Consider the following 16,491-nt stretch of genomic DNA (forward strand, 5'->3'; position numbering starts at 1 on the left):
TTTCGGGCCACGAAAATTGATTTTTGAAGATGTTCTGCAAGAAATTTTGAAGATAAAATTATCAGGAAATTTTGGGACACAAATTTCTAAGATAAATAAAGCGAACTTTTGGAATACAGAATGTAGAAAACCGATCAAGTTTTGAATAACTGAAAGATGTATGATTTTTAGACATAGACTGATTTTTTTGTACATACCGGTGCCGAGATTAAACCGCACGCCGCCCAAGAATTCGTTGCTGGCAATCCTATCGTGATCCCAGACCGTCAGTTCCAATCCACGTTCTGCTAACTCCTGCAGACTAACGTCTTTGTATATGAACGTATGTCCCCAAACCGGGGAGCCGCCCGATCTGCGCACCACTCCAGTCTTTTGCTTACCGGATCGGCCTTTGTCAGGCAGCAAATAGCTGAAAGATTTTACGAAATGTTGTTTCGGAATTTTTCGAACATCAAACAAGAATAATTAAAACTATACGGAGAAAAATAATTCTAGTATTGTAACGAAATCATCGTTGCTACTGCATATTCGTCGCAAACAGCAATCAAATTTAATCGGCAAATTTAGTTGGCAATTAACGAATTAGGGCAAAAACAGTTTCGTTGCTGGAATCGAAAGTATTCTGCTGAGTGAATTTGTCCTTAAGACACTTTAATTAATTTGTTGTTAGGACAAAATAGTATTTTCCTGCATTCACTAATTTGTCCTTACAATAAAACAATTAACAGATTCAGCAAAATAACCCAGCAAGAATGATAATCAGTATTCTTAACAATTCGTTTTGCTGCCCACATGGTGACTGACAGATTTTGTTGCCACAGCATAAAATTTGCTGTGTCATCAAATTATTTTTTTCCTTGTACTCATTTCGTCGCAACAAAGTTGTCAATTGTAGAAATTGTATTGATTAATGAAAAATCTACTACTCGTCGCATATGAATCATATATTACTAATTATATAAATTATATTTCTCAGTCACGCCTCTCTCAATAGAAACATATGTGTTGATCCGTACGAATTTTACAGGCAATACCTTTTACAGAAAGGATCACAGGTGCCCGAGTTCTTGGCCCGAGTTTGCAGGTTCCTAGCCTCCTTAACGAGAACGTGGAGAGCACCACGACTCCAGTTTTTCTTTGCTTTGGAACTGCGGTGATCGGTGCCGTTTTCCCGATCGCGATCTTGCTGCGTCGGATCCGGCGGCACGAATTTCAGACCGACTATCACCTCTCCCTTGTATGCGACTGGATCGTCGAACGGCTCCGTCTAAGAGCAATTATTACGTATGAATGATTCACGTATAAGTAATTTTTCCTTTCTTCTTCTTTAAAACGACGTATATAGAATTTCGAAGAACTTACGATAGGAGGAGATTGCGGGTTAGATTTTATAAGATTTTAGCATCTCTCTTGAAAACGTAACTTATGACGTTTGTTGTAAAATTTAGTTGTAATCGTACCGATAAAAACATTTTTAAACAAAATACGCGCGATTATATGTTTATATATTCATATATTTTCATGGGAGAAACTTTGGAAAACTTTCTATTCCTGTAGTTATGTTTTAACATTTCTATATTGCGTAATCCACGTAATCATAAACGTACACACGAATGTGTGCCATGACAAGAGCTTATGCAAGCAACATGAGCGCGTGGCACGCGGTAAACCAAGAAGAATGACGTTTGTTTCGTTCCTACGTCAATTTTTCGCTGAGATATGGGAGTCGAAAAAAATCGGAATGTTAACAACGGGCCTTTGCCGCAGAAGAACGCCTAGTAGTGCGTATATTGTAGTGCCTTCATGCCTCGGATTTCACACTTCTCAGCGACGCGCTGCGCTCAGAGCAGCTGCGCGCAACTTTGTCAGCGGTCTCAATCCGTCGTCAAAGGATTAGCCGCTTATCGATATTTCCACGTAGAAAACACGCAGCGACATAGAATAAATCACATTCGAAAGCTAAAATTATGCCGCTTCTGATGAAAGGATGATCGTTTTTCTGTGTTATCAACTAATGTCTGTGATATCAACGATATCAATGCAACGCTAAATCTAATTTTTTCCAAATTCTAAAGTTTTCCTGTGGGCTTAAATTTACAATTTTGAATCTAAAAATTTAATTTTTCGATAAAGGTCCATCAATTTCTTTTTGAGCTGAGGATAAATGTACGATGGCCCACATCTGGTGGGCAGGTCCCTGACTAAAAAATAAAATATTTGCTTCAAATATCTCTTCGATGCTCCATCTATCTAAGATACATGTCATATTTACTCAGAAATACACCGAATAAATTTTGCATTCACATGCGCTCTCATCGAAACACATTGAAAGCATAGAATTAGAAGCTCTAAAATCGCAGCCTGCGTCTTGAGCAACAAAGAAACGAAAAGAAAAATTTGCTAAATGCGTAACAATGTGTACGTCCACTCGACTTACTTCACTTCGCCGACGATACTACGACCCGAACATTTCGGAGCAACGTTCCCCGTTGTTTCCACCGAAATTTTCACCGAGAGAAAAAATTCAATTCCGTGCTCTTGCTACCATTTATCGTTTGATATTGTCCGAATTACAACCGGCGGAGAACTTACTCTTTCCTGAAGGGGATACCAATGGGGCGTCGGATCGTCGAATATCTTGTTCTCCAGCGGCATCCGCACCTCGCCGAGGAAGTCGTTGCGACCGAACATGTCCGAATGCCAGACAGTCAGCCACAGTGTCCTGGTCTCCAGGCCGCTCAGGCTCATATGGAACTAAAAGCGCGCGTTGACGTGCTACCATCACTGATCGTCATGCAAACGAGCAGCGAAACATTCAGGCCGACGGACTTACCTTCAGGGTCTCGTTGAACTCCGGGTTTAACGTGTGCTTCTTCACCTTCGTCTTCCTCTTGCCACTCTTTGACTTATCCGGCAACAGGTATACCTTGACGTATCTGGAAGGAGAACATGAAAGATTACCAAAATTCAGTCGGGTTTGTAAATTAACTGAATTCGAATACGACTTTGTTTGAGCGATTTCTTTTCCGATACTTCTTTTGTCATTCAGGAAAAATAAAGTTAAGGTGATAATGTATAAAGTTATTTATCGTTTAGTTAGCCTTAATATTTATTTTATTAATTATTTTAAGTCCTGAGATGTTATCTAAGTTCTTCGTTTTAAATGTCAAAATGTCGAAACGTGGGGAAAGTTCGCGATGAAATTTATCGATTAAAGACAAATTATTTACGTTTAATCGTCAATCGTATCGACGTTGAAGCAAAATTGCTTATCGCTGTTATCAGTATTGACGTCGACTTGCATTATCGAAGATACATCCACAAATTGCACGTTATCTCTCTCCGTGTTTAATACACGGCTACAAAGTCTCTACGAGTCTCGCGCAAAATTGAAAGTCTCGCTCAAAATTACCGATCGCTGTGTCTTGATTATAGCCTCGCGAATAGTGATTACCGTCATTCATGAGAAGATCTTATCAAAATACAAATTAACACTTGAACTTTTCCTACTACGAATATTAATAATTAAATAGTGATGTAACATGTGCGCACACAGATGTCGTTAGGAATATTCATTAAAACGATGCGATATCAAGAATTAATAATATAATATCATTAATATTAATATTATAAATTGTATGGTAATAATGATGGAAAGAAATATCAAGTTTCAAATAACATAATATAATTAAAATAATACGTTGAAGACGTCAGCGAGAAGAGACGTGAAGAACACTTACGGATCCGATCGTTTGCGCTTAACATCCACTGGCGCGAGGTTCTTGCACTTCGTCACGTGCACCTCGAAGGTCAGGTGCTTATAGTCGTACTGCAGAGCGAACTCCACTTCGCCGGTGACGACCACGGATCGGCAACAACGTCCCTCACCCGCGCCGCTGTATACCGACGCCATTGAGTCCGAACGTGCCTGGAATCGCAGACGTGAAGATTAGAGTCGTAAAGACGAGAAAACGAAGACGATTTCAGCGTCGTAAATCTGGCATAGCATTCCTACGCGATGTCTGCTTTCCCATTGCGTTACATCCCAGCTAGATGCATGCTCGCCTCCACGTTATACTACATAACAATGGATGGAATTTTCTCCCGGAAACAGAAATCCCGGAAATCAAAGATACGGCGCATTTAGGCGAAGTGCAAAGATTTATTGTCGAAGACTCGTTTCGGCAAAAACAAATTTTAGAAATTTTCACTCATAGAACTGTCCCGAGTCTTAATAATATATCGATTTCTATCAATTTCGATAAAATTTTCGAATTTCACTTGTGTTACTTTGAAGGTAAAAAAACTAATTATTATTTGGACCGCTTAGTAAAATTAACTATTTACTAATTGTTATTTAGAATGTTGTGTGAGTTATCTTGGCGAATTTAAGAGAAACAAATTTTAGTGGATCGCATTTACCCCGAGGCTCGACAAGGAGGCACGAGTAGCGAGATGACCGGAATGCAATCCTGGATCCATATCATCCATGTCCATGACTGTGTGACTAGATCCTGCTCGTGATCCTGCTCCGATAATTGGAGTGCTGCATGCTTCCGATAAACTACCTCCATCGTCTATGACATCATGAGGAAGCTTAAGTTATTCAAACTGACTCAAATCATCATATATTGGCAGAGAACGAAGATGAATGAACGAAAGTATGAATAAACAATTTCAAGAATCAGTGTTTTTAGAACTGCAGTGTAAAATCCTGTCATTTACAGTTATTATAAGTAATTATTAATTATTATTTCATCAATCTCTTTTTGTAAACCGTTAAAAGTTTCAGCTTATCGTTTCGACTATATTTATCCGTCAATTCCTTGACCCTTGACTTTTAAAATTATCTCAAAATAACCACTTCGTCAGTGACGAGTTTTTATGATTATTCACACGAAGGTGATGATTCACACGAAGAAAAATAATTATGCTGTCGTAACGGAACCATCGTTGCTATTGCATACTCGTCGCACGTAGCGATAAAATTTAGTTGATATAACCAAATTTGCAAATTATTCGTAATCAGAGCAGAAACAATTTTATTGCCAGGATAGAGAAAAATTTGGCCGTATGAACCTGTTCTTAGGACACGTTAATTTGCTGTTAGAAGAAAATAAAGTTTTCTTACATTTACTGATGTGTTCTCAAACGAAACAGAAAGATTAGCTACAGCAGCTAGATTGGCAGCAAACACTTTTACTGCAGCAGCAAGCGTACTATTGTAAATGTCATTACAATAATATGTTTGCCGCAGCGGCAGAGTTTGCTACTGCAACAATTAAAATTGCTTACGCTGCTAAAGTTTCAGGTGTCTTTATGTTACAGCTAATTTAGCTATTGCAGCTAGTGTTTTTTTCCGTGCACAGCAAAATAATTAGATTCATCAAAATATATTTAGAACGAACAGCAATTAATTATTCTTAACAAATCATCTTGCTGTCTACATAGTAAACTTAGACGATTTTGCCGCGACGGCATGAAATTTGCTCCGCCAGCAAATTATTTTTCTCCGTATATATTTATATTTGTGTATTTATATTTATGTATTTTCCACGTTGAAGATACGCGTGAATCATGCCAGAATAATAGAATCTAAGTTTCTTCCCCCCCGCATAGCCTTTTCGACTTGGATCGTTCGTAATCACTTTCCGACTAACTTATCATCAGCTTGGGAATATCCAACGGCAGCTTGAGCGTTTCTTGCTGGCCGTGTCGCTTCGAGTACTTCGCCAAGACGCTCGATCTATACTCTAACTTGGAGTCGCTCTGCGACGCTTTCTTTTCCTCGCTCGTCAACGGCTGGTTCTTTTTCTTCAGGAGAGCCGGCAAACCGCCGATCGCGCGCCTCATCTCGTTCACACTGCCGTAGGACGAAGACTTATTCCGGAAATTCGTATCGATCGCGTTGTCCTTGCGTATTAACAAGGTCTCCTCGCTGTTGGCGACGTTCTGCGCAGATACATCCTTCGGATAGTAATTGTTTCTCATCAAAAAAAATCTCTCTTCCAGTGTGAGTTTCTTCGGCGGAACGATCGACTGCTTCAACTTGTTCAATTCAACGATGGGCTCCAGAACATTCGTCCTGCTCGTCCCGTTCGCGCTGCTCGATCCCGGCGAAACGCGAGCTAGTTCCCGTCGTCGTTTATAACAAGAACCGCAGCAGCATCCCAGCCAGCTCGAAGCGAGGGGTCGCATCATTTTTCCAGCCGTCCAGGAGTCGCCGGTGGCAGAATCGAAAGTCGAGTAACGCGCGCTTTTAGGCATCGCACCCAGCGATCTTTAATTTCGAACTTCCGATGATTTAGCGAAGAGTAACTTATGACTAGCCCGTTCCACGTCGCCGATACTTCTCGTCGAATTTTTGTATCTCCGAGTGAGCTAAAGAGCGATAATGTTTCTTCGTTCAGTCAAGCGCAGAACGCGTTTCCCCAACCGTTTCATTTTAATGGAAATTCCATTTCACCGATTTTGTTTCCTATTCCAAATTGATAAGAGCACAGCGTGCCATCTTCGCGATGTCAAGTGAAAATAGTAACTACACTCTTGGCGACTTCCGCTTGACGTGTTTGCCAATATTTCGTAACAGGCTGTAAGGAAGGAACTACGATCGGGAGGCGCGACGCGAAACGAAACGCTCGTTGCACTGACAAACTCGGTCGTCGCCCGACTGTTCTTTCTTCTTGGCGGACGGAACAAAGGGAGGCGATAATTCTGATTTTTACTTCCTGCCTTTCAGGTCGAATAGCGCGTCAGCATCCATGTTCAAGGTCCGGTATCTGGTAAGGTTTGATAACGCGCGATACGATGTAATTATATGCGAGCGAGTCTCTAGAAAGGCGTCATTTCAACTGCGCGATATAACTCTCCGATTTTTCCCTTTTTCCAGGTGCGTGAATATTTAACGCGAGAGAAAAGCGAAGAATTACAGAAAGAACTTGGATTCTTCGAGCCGAAGAGGAATTTTCGGAAATTTTCAAGGAGAGATCTTTGAAGAAGAACGCGTGAACGATCAAGACAGACGTCTCTTGGCATTGGAAATATCGAACGGTCGTTTCTGACCGTTTCTATTGTTTGAACTGATACCTGATTTCTTGCGTGAAAGATGGAATTCTGAAATGTTTACTTTTCACCAATCATTCCCTTTATTAAATGATTAATTCATCAATCATTCAATAAATAAGTTATTGATTTAAAATATAAAAACGGTCGCAAATATGAACCGCTCGGTATTTCTAATGTTAAGCAAGTCCGTTGAGCAATTCAACATTTTGGGAATAGTGTGTCCTAATTTTTTAATGTCCCGCGAAAATATGCTTCATATTAAAGGACCTTTACAAATTTCACCACGTATGTCAGCGGGGACTAAGATGAAAGGAGAGGTAAATATGTAAAGAAGCGTACAAGACGACGACACGTTCGTGCGGCTTTCCTCCGGCGTAGTTGTACGTACGCGAAATAATCACATCGCATCGTGCTGAGTAACGCCAAAGTAACGAGCAATTAGATGTTAGATAACGCCGTTCGTCCGATAGCCACCGTCGCCACGATGCATTCTAATCGCGGCCGCGCGGCAAACGCTTCATCGCCGCGGTAACGGATGCGCGGGATCGGTTCGCGACTTTTGCAAACGGGTTTAGGCGAATGTGTGTCAAGGTGAGCGGTATCGAGGTATCTCCGCGCTGAGAAAAATGACTTTCATGCGTCGCGTTACCTACGTTGCGAACGCGCGCACGCTCCATCAGGCCGCTACGTATAAATCGCAAGTCGGAGATTCCATCGAAAGAAATTCCATCGAAGCAAAGCGACGCGGACGTGACCGGAGAAACGTCTCTCTCTCTCTCGCCCTCCCCTCTCTTTCTCTCTCTCTCTCTTCCTCGCGTTTAGCTGCGACATCGATTGCAATGTCGGTCGCTCGAAGGAAAAAAAAGATTATCAGCGAGAATGAATGGACTAATAAGAGCCGTCGCTGGACGTCGTTGGCCGCGAGGATTTAAATCTCAGCGAAAGGATAAAAAGTTGTTCGACAGTGTGTAATATATGTGCCGGAAAATTCAAGAATGTATCGCCCATAACTCGAAATAATGAAAAAATTATGATAACATTGCAAATCGATCTACGTTGCGTTTAAAAGTTATTCCACTTCAAAGCAGATCGTAAAATAAAGTGAATTTGATAAGAATCGGTGAAACTTGCACAGCGTGTGCACGTTAAAATATTATCTCATTGCTTTTGTAATTAGAAAGATTGACTGTTGGAATAAAAATATTTATAACTAAAGTCGATACTTTCTATACGTGTTTCTTGAGATTGGCGTGCTATTTTTAATTTCTATTTTTAACATCTAAACTAAAAGTAAGATTTCAACGATAAATTACTACGATATTAAAAGCTAATATGCAGACATTATACATAAATGTCAAAGTTATTTTATTTTGAAAATATAGCAATGTAAAATTCGTATAACTTAATAATATTCGAAATATGTATACATATGCACATATTTAAACACTTATATATCTCTTTCTATTATCTGTGCATCTCTATTAGATCAACTAATGCATAAATATAGCATTAATAAGAAAAATAAAAAATAATATTTTCGTGTTTGTAATGTTTTCTAATATGTCTGTCTCAATTTGAAGTTAATATTTATTATCTAGATAGTAAAGTAAATATAAATAGGAATCTAATTTTGCCTGATAAATATTAAATTTATAAATAAGCCACCTTGATGAATCACTGAAAATACGGCATTAATGGATAATACATCTTTACAGAGAAAGGGGATAATTAATGTTGAGAGTATTAATTCCGGAATGAAAAGGATCGGTTCTACGTGGAAGCAGGCTATTACACGGCACTTTACGTGCATTGAAAGTCTGAAAAACGAGTCGGACACGTATGTCGGGCACACTGTCCAAGAATTTTAAGCTAAAATTGATTTTATCGCGCTCAACATCCAGCGACGGCTCTTATCTAGTAAATGAATTTTACTATTAACCAACTAACAGTAACTTGACATCAACGTTATAATTTATAATTTCTCATTCAACAATGTAAGTGTAACAATATAAACATACCGACAGTATAACATACGTTGCATGCAACAGTTACATAGTTGAATGGGAAATTATAACATTGTTATAATGTTACTGTTAATCAGTGTTTACTGGTTAATTAGCCTATTCCTTCTGGTTTATATACCTTCGGAGCCTTTCGATATCTCTTTGTCAAGAAGGATTTATCATCATCTAAAATTGTCCATTCGGCTAATTCTTTCTTCCAAGAAGCAATCATTGTTTATCCTCGAATTTATCGTTATCTCATAGAACATGATAGACCAATCTAATCATTTCCCGGCTCATGTCGCACGGTTCATGCCCGGTAATTCGATTCGTCGGAGATTCCCTCGTTGAAATCGGAGTTCCGTAGTTCGCTTTGTACATTCGCGTGTCATCTCTAGAGTTTCGTGACGCGAAACGGGGAGAGTTAATTAGATCACTCGGCCGGCGAGCGTAAGTAGTTGCGCGCCCGCATCTCGTTAAGGAATTTCGCCATTTTTTCGATTGTCTTCGTCGCCAATTTTGTTTCGCTCTTCGTCTGGTAGTTCCCACTGTGCGAAAGCGCAATTCACGGGAAAAGCAACTACGAACTATTAACGCGCGCGTATTCACGCGCGTGAATAACGTATCCGGTACGTAGTACGCATCGAGAACATGGGCGAAAGTTTCGCCGCGCCTCGCTTGATCGGAACGAGAACCTCGGAATGAATTATCCAGCGGGAATAATACGAAAAGACGAGGGAATAAAGAGATTACTGACGATGGAAATGATTTCTTGACACTTTAAAAGGAGGTTGCAAGGCGAACCGAGTATGATAGGAATTCGATGAATTTGCATTACGTATATATTGAAATGTTATCTGACTGCTTGTGCGATGAAAAAAAGATTGGTCGTTCTAAGAGCTGAGATATTTGCAAGTCGACGCTTTTTATAGTTCCTTGAGACTGCTATTTTTAATTTCTGTTTTCAATAATCTTCTAAACTAAAAATAAGATTGTGACGAAAAACTAATATGACATTAAAGATTAATATGCAGACGTTATATACAAATTTCAAAATTATTGATTATTTCGTTTTGAATATACAAATGTCAATGTTTCAAATTAACATTTATTATTGAAATAGTAATATAAAAGTATAGAGGCATTATTTTGCTCGATAAATACCATTTGTGAATGGCTCCATCGAGATGAAAATACGACCACTGAAAATACCGACACCGAGCCTTGCAACCTCCTTGAAATCGCGATATTCGAGTCCACCAGCGTCGCAAACCCAACGTCCGGAAACACAAGTTGAAATCTGCACGCACGTTCCGAGTTTTCGCGATATCGAAAGGAAACCTTTACCACGCAAAACCTGCCTGCATGCGAAGATAATATGCTAACGAAAGCTTTTACTTAATTCCGCCTCCGAAGAGGAAAAGGCAGCGCCTTTGCGCGCTCGGCGCGCGGTCGTCACTTCCGTTTTAACCCGCGGCGCGCCGGCCGTGTGCGGCTGATCCCACTCGGTTTACCTTTCCTTTAGAAAACGCTGTTGCGTATTCCGCCAGTAATTAAATTACTCACTACCGGAGTGTTATACCCGTGCTGTTATACCCGTGGAATCGTGGGAGGGAGTAATAAGCGCGGGGCACCGCCGCGGTGATTTCACTGCGAACGCAACGCCTGCGTTCGCATTTATCGGACTACTCTATCGAAGCATGAATATCGTTATATTATCGAATGCCCGATAGCATAAAAGAGGTTATTTTCAGCGTGTTTTCGCCGTAACACGCCGTGGCCTTATGTCATAAGTCTCGTTAAGCCGCGGTCATTTCTGCAAGACTTCAACACGTGTGCGAGTTAGAAGCGCCGATGAATTAATAATCCGTGAGAAAAAGTCTTTTTTTTTTTCAATCAATCGCGTGCTATACGATCGAAATTTCTTTTTACGCGTTCGTTCCCGCTGCGTTCGGCGCGATTTATCCGTGCGGGCTTCTTAAGAATCGGCCGATGTGGATCGCAGTCATAGAAATCTGAGGGATACGTGACGGGCAGAAGCGTAACATCATGCTTCACGGTTGTCAGCGAAGAACCGTTCGTGCCAATCGTGCAAAAAGCTTGACACGCATTCCAAAACGCGGTTCTAAGTCGGTTCAACGGCACCCGCGGCTCTTCCTCGATACAGGCGCGAGAGACGCTCCTTCGCGCTTCCGAATCCTCACCTTCGTCGTATCTTCCGAAGGTCGCAAAGATAAAACTTCCCTCGGAAACATGAGAAATAGAAATGATCGGAAAATTTCTATGCCTATGCGCGATATTAAGCTTGCATTTTATTAGCTGTGCCGCGTCGGAACTTCGTTCCTTTTCCCTTCGACGTTCAGTTACATACATTGAAAAAATGCTACCGTTCAAGGAATATTTATTTATTTTGATCCAAGTAAAATGGTTACTCCAATACTCCTTGATAAATATTTATTAAAAATAGAAATATAATTGATTATTTTCCTTTGTATAAATAGACACTTACTTGTACATGTTAACAATTTTGTTTACAATTGCGACGAATATTAAATTCATAATACTGAAAATATCAGAATTTATTTGTAGAAAAATATTCACCGTACGGAAAAATCTAAACTTAAAACCACTAGATTTCTCCGAGAAAGAAGTATTACGTAATTGTAGTAAAATTCCTCTTAAATTTCAAACCATCTTATGCTCACATTCAGCAATTCATTTGCAAATTAAGATATTATATTCCTCTCAAATGACAATTTTATTACAAGCCATTAAAATATACTTAAATTGATAAAAATATTACTTGATTTAAAAGACTGGAAAAACAGGTAATTACGTTGACTTGATTCCAGCGCTCTATTTTCCTATGCACCGGTTTCACTTCAAAGATAAAAAGTGCAACCGAGTTCGGCTAAAAAGAACGGACCTATTATTTATTGAATTGTTTCGCACCGACGTCCAAGTATCGCCTTTGATCCTTCTCGCGTGTGTCTCCTACTTGTTGAGCGGCCGCGCCTTTCGAGGGGAACGAAATAACTCGAATGTCCAGCGTGCCTTCGCTGCGACGCAAAGCGGTGATTAAGAACCGCATTAGCCCTTATTTCCTGCGGGAAAAATCGATCGCGCACGGGCTGCTCTTTCGAGCAGATGTAACGACGACGACGACGACGGCGGAACGAGGCGAGCATAGAGCACCGACGCGGTACCCCGTTGTCGAACGTAAACCTGTCGCCGCGACCGATCTCTAACGAGCAAAAAAGGATGGAACGGTGGCGAAGGAGCGCGCGCGACTCGGAAGTCGCGAGCGAGCGTGCGATGCATATAATGCGGCTGTGTAACGCGCTGTAAAACGCACGTACGGTGTTATTACCGGCGCGATACGAGCGACGTGAGCGCGGCCTGTTCCAGGGATCTCTAAAACGTTTCTCGAGGAGCAGAGAGCGTGTCTCTTAAACAGCACACACACACACACACACACACATTGTTGAGAGAAACACGTCCTCGGGAGGAAGAGGAGAAGGTATTTTACGTAGTAGAAAAATGCATCGCCGGAGAGAGAAGTCTATTGTTGGTTGAATTACGCGGACTTCGTTTAATTGTTCACGCGATCAAGACGCCTCTTCGATTGAGGCGAGAGAGATTTTTTCAGAATCGTTCTCCCCTCCAGGCGAGAAAGCGTTGGAATCCCTGGAGATCGCTCACGTGCCGCAATCGATTCCGTCGGGAATACATTTTTTAGCGACTTCTGCGCTCGACTTTGCCCTAGTAAGCGCTTAATCGATTAGAGAACGGGTCGAGAGACTCGGGGACTATGTAATACCGCAGGTCAAAGGGAATCATCGAAGTAATAATCGCGGAAGGTAAATACGGGGACGGGATCATATTTTCCGCTTAATCTCCGATGGATTTCAATTCAACGTGATGTAATGTGGATTCGATGTGAGCAACGTAATGTAATGCAAACTTAATGTAAACGGCGTAACGTAAACTTTTTAAACCGTCGCATCGGTGCACGCCGCACGTGTGCACCGATGAGACATTTCACCGGTTAGGAGGAACGACCTTCCATGCGTTCGGCAGACGGACTTTTTCACTACCCCAAGATTTTATCCCCGAGCCACGCGAATTAGAGGGTGGTCTCCTCCGTTATCGATCGGCGGCAGGCCGGCAGCTGAAAACGGGAGTGGCAAGCAAGGGCCTTAATTTCATTAGGTCTACCATCTGCGCGGAAAGTCTGAATATCATCGGGACAAGGGTTAATCTAACGCGATTAAAACCGATAATAGAGATTGATTCTTGACGCGATAACAATTGCTCGTCAATCGTGAGAAAAATCAGCCCGCGTGTCGCGTTAATCATACCTTAGCTTCGAATAAAAAGACCCGACATTGAGTAAAATATTAACGTGACGTTAAACGTAAAAATAACGATGATATGTAATTAAAAATATACGGAGAAAACGATGACATTACAGAATTACAGAAGAACGCAACGTTAATTATTTCAGCCGACTCGTATGTTTGGATTTAACGGGCGTACATATACGAGAAGTGTCGATTTTCGTTACGAGACTCTTCGAATTTATTGCGCGGTAAATAAGGAACGTTTTCGAAAGAATTCCTGCATTTACAAATAATTATCCCTCTAATTGCGCGTTCCGCGGCTGCAACAACGTGTTACGTAGGCGGGAAAAACACGGGCCCGATATTATCGAGAGAAGTATTTACGTTTGCAAGTGGATTAGGTCAATGCTCGGCAAACATTGCGATATGTTTCGTCGATCGATAAAGCTGGCAAATATACAGTGGCGCACGAAAGCATTCGAGCGGTTTCATTCGACTTATAATCGTATCGCCGTTCGCATACACGAACCAAGCACTATATGTGTGTGTATGCATGTGCAAGATACGATATGAATTATGTCGACATCGGTATAAGTTTACAATTCGTTGTGGCGCGCGTTGCTACAAATCTTGCTTCCTGAGTTATCGCTGCATTATGCAATTTATCCGCAGTTTAACAGAATTCAAGGGAAGACGTACGTACACACTTCGACGAAAATTTCTCCGTATAGAAAATTTTCTTGGGATTTGATTGAAATCTATTCCGATTTCCCCCGAAAAATGATGAATTCTGATAGGGAAATCTATGAAGATTCGGATTAGAAATATAATGCTTCAAAAATACGATTCTAAATGAGGGAATTGGGACAGATTCATTTTTTCTGTTCAACGTGAACACATAAAATAGAAATCTGAAAAAGAAAACTTCGGAAAAATGTTGGGTAAGGAAAATGGGATCTATCCTGTTCCCCATATAATCAATTTTCCGGGATCTAATTTGGATCTACTCTAATTATCCAATTAATTAAAGTTGCGATTCTAAGTGGGAACCCAGGCGGATTCTATTTGCTCTTACCAACGTTTTTCTAAAGCTTTCTTATAATTCGGACAAGAATGAGATTCCTAATTGGCATCGCAATGTGTTACACTGATTTCGGACAAATTTGCATAATCTCATCGGAATTCATGCCTGGATATGTTCGGGGAAATTTCCATATGGGTCGTTTTACATTTCGCATACCGCGGCTTCATGTTCACGTTCGTGTTTCCGAGAGATTCCTTCCCGTCCGTCTCGAATACTGTTCCACGAAATATACAACATCGTCCACCGGAGCTTTGATTCACACGTTCAAATATTTATTTTATTCTCCCGCAGATTTCGCTGTCGAGTTTCCGAGGCGGTAAAAGTCGTTGCATTAAACTTTCACAATACAATGCTCCCCCGAGGCGGTGCGATAAAAATGAGAGGTATCAAAGGCAACATCTCGCAGCGGGTCAATCGACAACGTTGCTGCGGAACGCGTTGGCACGTTGGTAACACCGCTCCGAGTTTCACATGACAACATGCGTAAAGTTTCGGCAGTACGCATACGCGGAGCGTGTGCGGTGGGGTCGCGCCGCGCGTGGCTTTATCGATTGTCGTCGCGCGCGTATGCACCGGCTGCCCCGCGGCGACCGCCGGTCCGTCGGAGGCACGACGGTGAAAAGAAGGAAAACCTCGTAATATGAAGCAGTTGCACCTGTTACACACGAGTGAACACCCGAACACTGCCGCCGCCGCATTATCAATGCGCACGTTCTACTTGTCGCGCATAAAAGTGCACCGGTTCGTTGGAAGCGAACGGCGCGCGCGTTTCCGCTTCTTACCGAGGAAAAAAAAGAGCAGGAGAATCTACACGGTCTGCGTGTCTGAGAAGCGAAAGGATGCCGAAAAATCCATTTTTTCATCCTCTCACAGAGAGAACTCCCCCGATTCGCATTTACAGGCGGCTCGACGTGGCTTAAGAATATATTTGATGAAACTTGCACCGCTTATATGTTGAAATATTATCTAACTCGTTGCTCGTGCAATTAAAATAAGATTGACCACTCGAGAGCTGAGATATTTGTAACTACAGTTGATACTGTTTATACGTTCCTTAAGATTTATTAGCGTGCTATTTTTAATTTCTATTTTTGTCTTTTAAATGAAAAATAAGATTTGAATGAAAAACTGCTTGTATTAAAGACTGATATGAAAGAATGATATTATATAAAACTAATATATAGACGTTATATATAAATTTCAGAATTGTTGGTTATTTTGTTTTGAAAAGACAGAAAAGTAAAGTAAAGTTCATAATTTATAATAATATTATATAATAATAATATAATAATATTAAAAAAAATATATATATATATATACATATGCACATATTTAAATATTTATTATATATCTCTTTCTATTGTCTGTACATCTCTATTAGGTCAACTAATGCATAAATATAGCACTAATAAGAAAAATAAGAAATAATCATATTTTCATATTTGTAATATTGTTTATGCATGCCTGCAACTTCGTTTTAAATTAACATTTATCATTTAGATAGTGAGATAAATGTATAGGAACGTAACTTTGCATGATAAATACTAAATTGATGACCATTGAAAATATGATACTAATGGACGATACATCCTTAATTTGTGATTCACGCAGCTTCAATGTTCAATTCGTAGAGCTCGTTTTCGCGATCACACGACACATGTCAATTTGGGACTTGCTCCAGTCTTGTCATATTTTCTATTGGATTTTTTGTCGTAAGAATTTTCGCGCGAGCTCTCCATTGAGATTTTCTATAATTATATCTCCGATACATTTTTTTTATAGGGCGTTACATAAAATGCGTTTTCTTTTTGTTGTGTTTTGTTTTCCCCGCGAGATATATATATAGTTCGTTATTGACGGAAGGGTGAGAGAAGACGCATTTCCTTACCGTAAAGGTTGCGCTGTGTTATAATAGGTAATAATGGGCTGCGTTTTATATACAATATATACATGTATATATATATATATATATATATATATATATATATATATATAT

The 16,491-nt window shown here is 40.5% G+C and overlaps 1 protein-coding gene across 2 annotated transcripts in view; it reads right to left on the reverse strand.

Annotated features, from left to right (window-relative positions):
* LOC106748849 overlaps positions 1–16,491 on the reverse strand; it is a 67,396-nt gene that overhangs the window by 4,640 nt on the left and 46,265 nt on the right. For both annotated transcript variants that reach the window (XM_014627738.1, XM_014627739.1), the window contains 6 exons: positions 4,423–4,577; positions 3,741–3,928; positions 2,834–2,936; positions 2,593–2,754; positions 1,035–1,267; positions 198–409 (listed from right to left, as the gene is read on the reverse strand). In XM_014627738.1, the coding sequence (XP_014483224.1) occupies positions 198–409; positions 1,035–1,267; positions 2,593–2,754; positions 2,834–2,936; positions 3,741–3,928; positions 4,423–4,577 (1,053 nt within the window). The remainder of the gene's footprint in view (positions 1–197; positions 410–1,034; positions 1,268–2,592; positions 2,755–2,833; positions 2,937–3,740; positions 3,929–4,422; positions 4,578–16,491) is intronic.

This window comes from Dinoponera quadriceps, unplaced genomic scaffold (assembly GCF_001313825.1).
Source record: "Dinoponera quadriceps isolate SergipeBrazil2010 unplaced genomic scaffold, ASM131382v1 scaffold1889, whole genome shotgun sequence".
Lineage (NCBI taxonomy): Eukaryota > Metazoa > Arthropoda > Insecta > Hymenoptera > Formicidae > Dinoponera > Dinoponera quadriceps.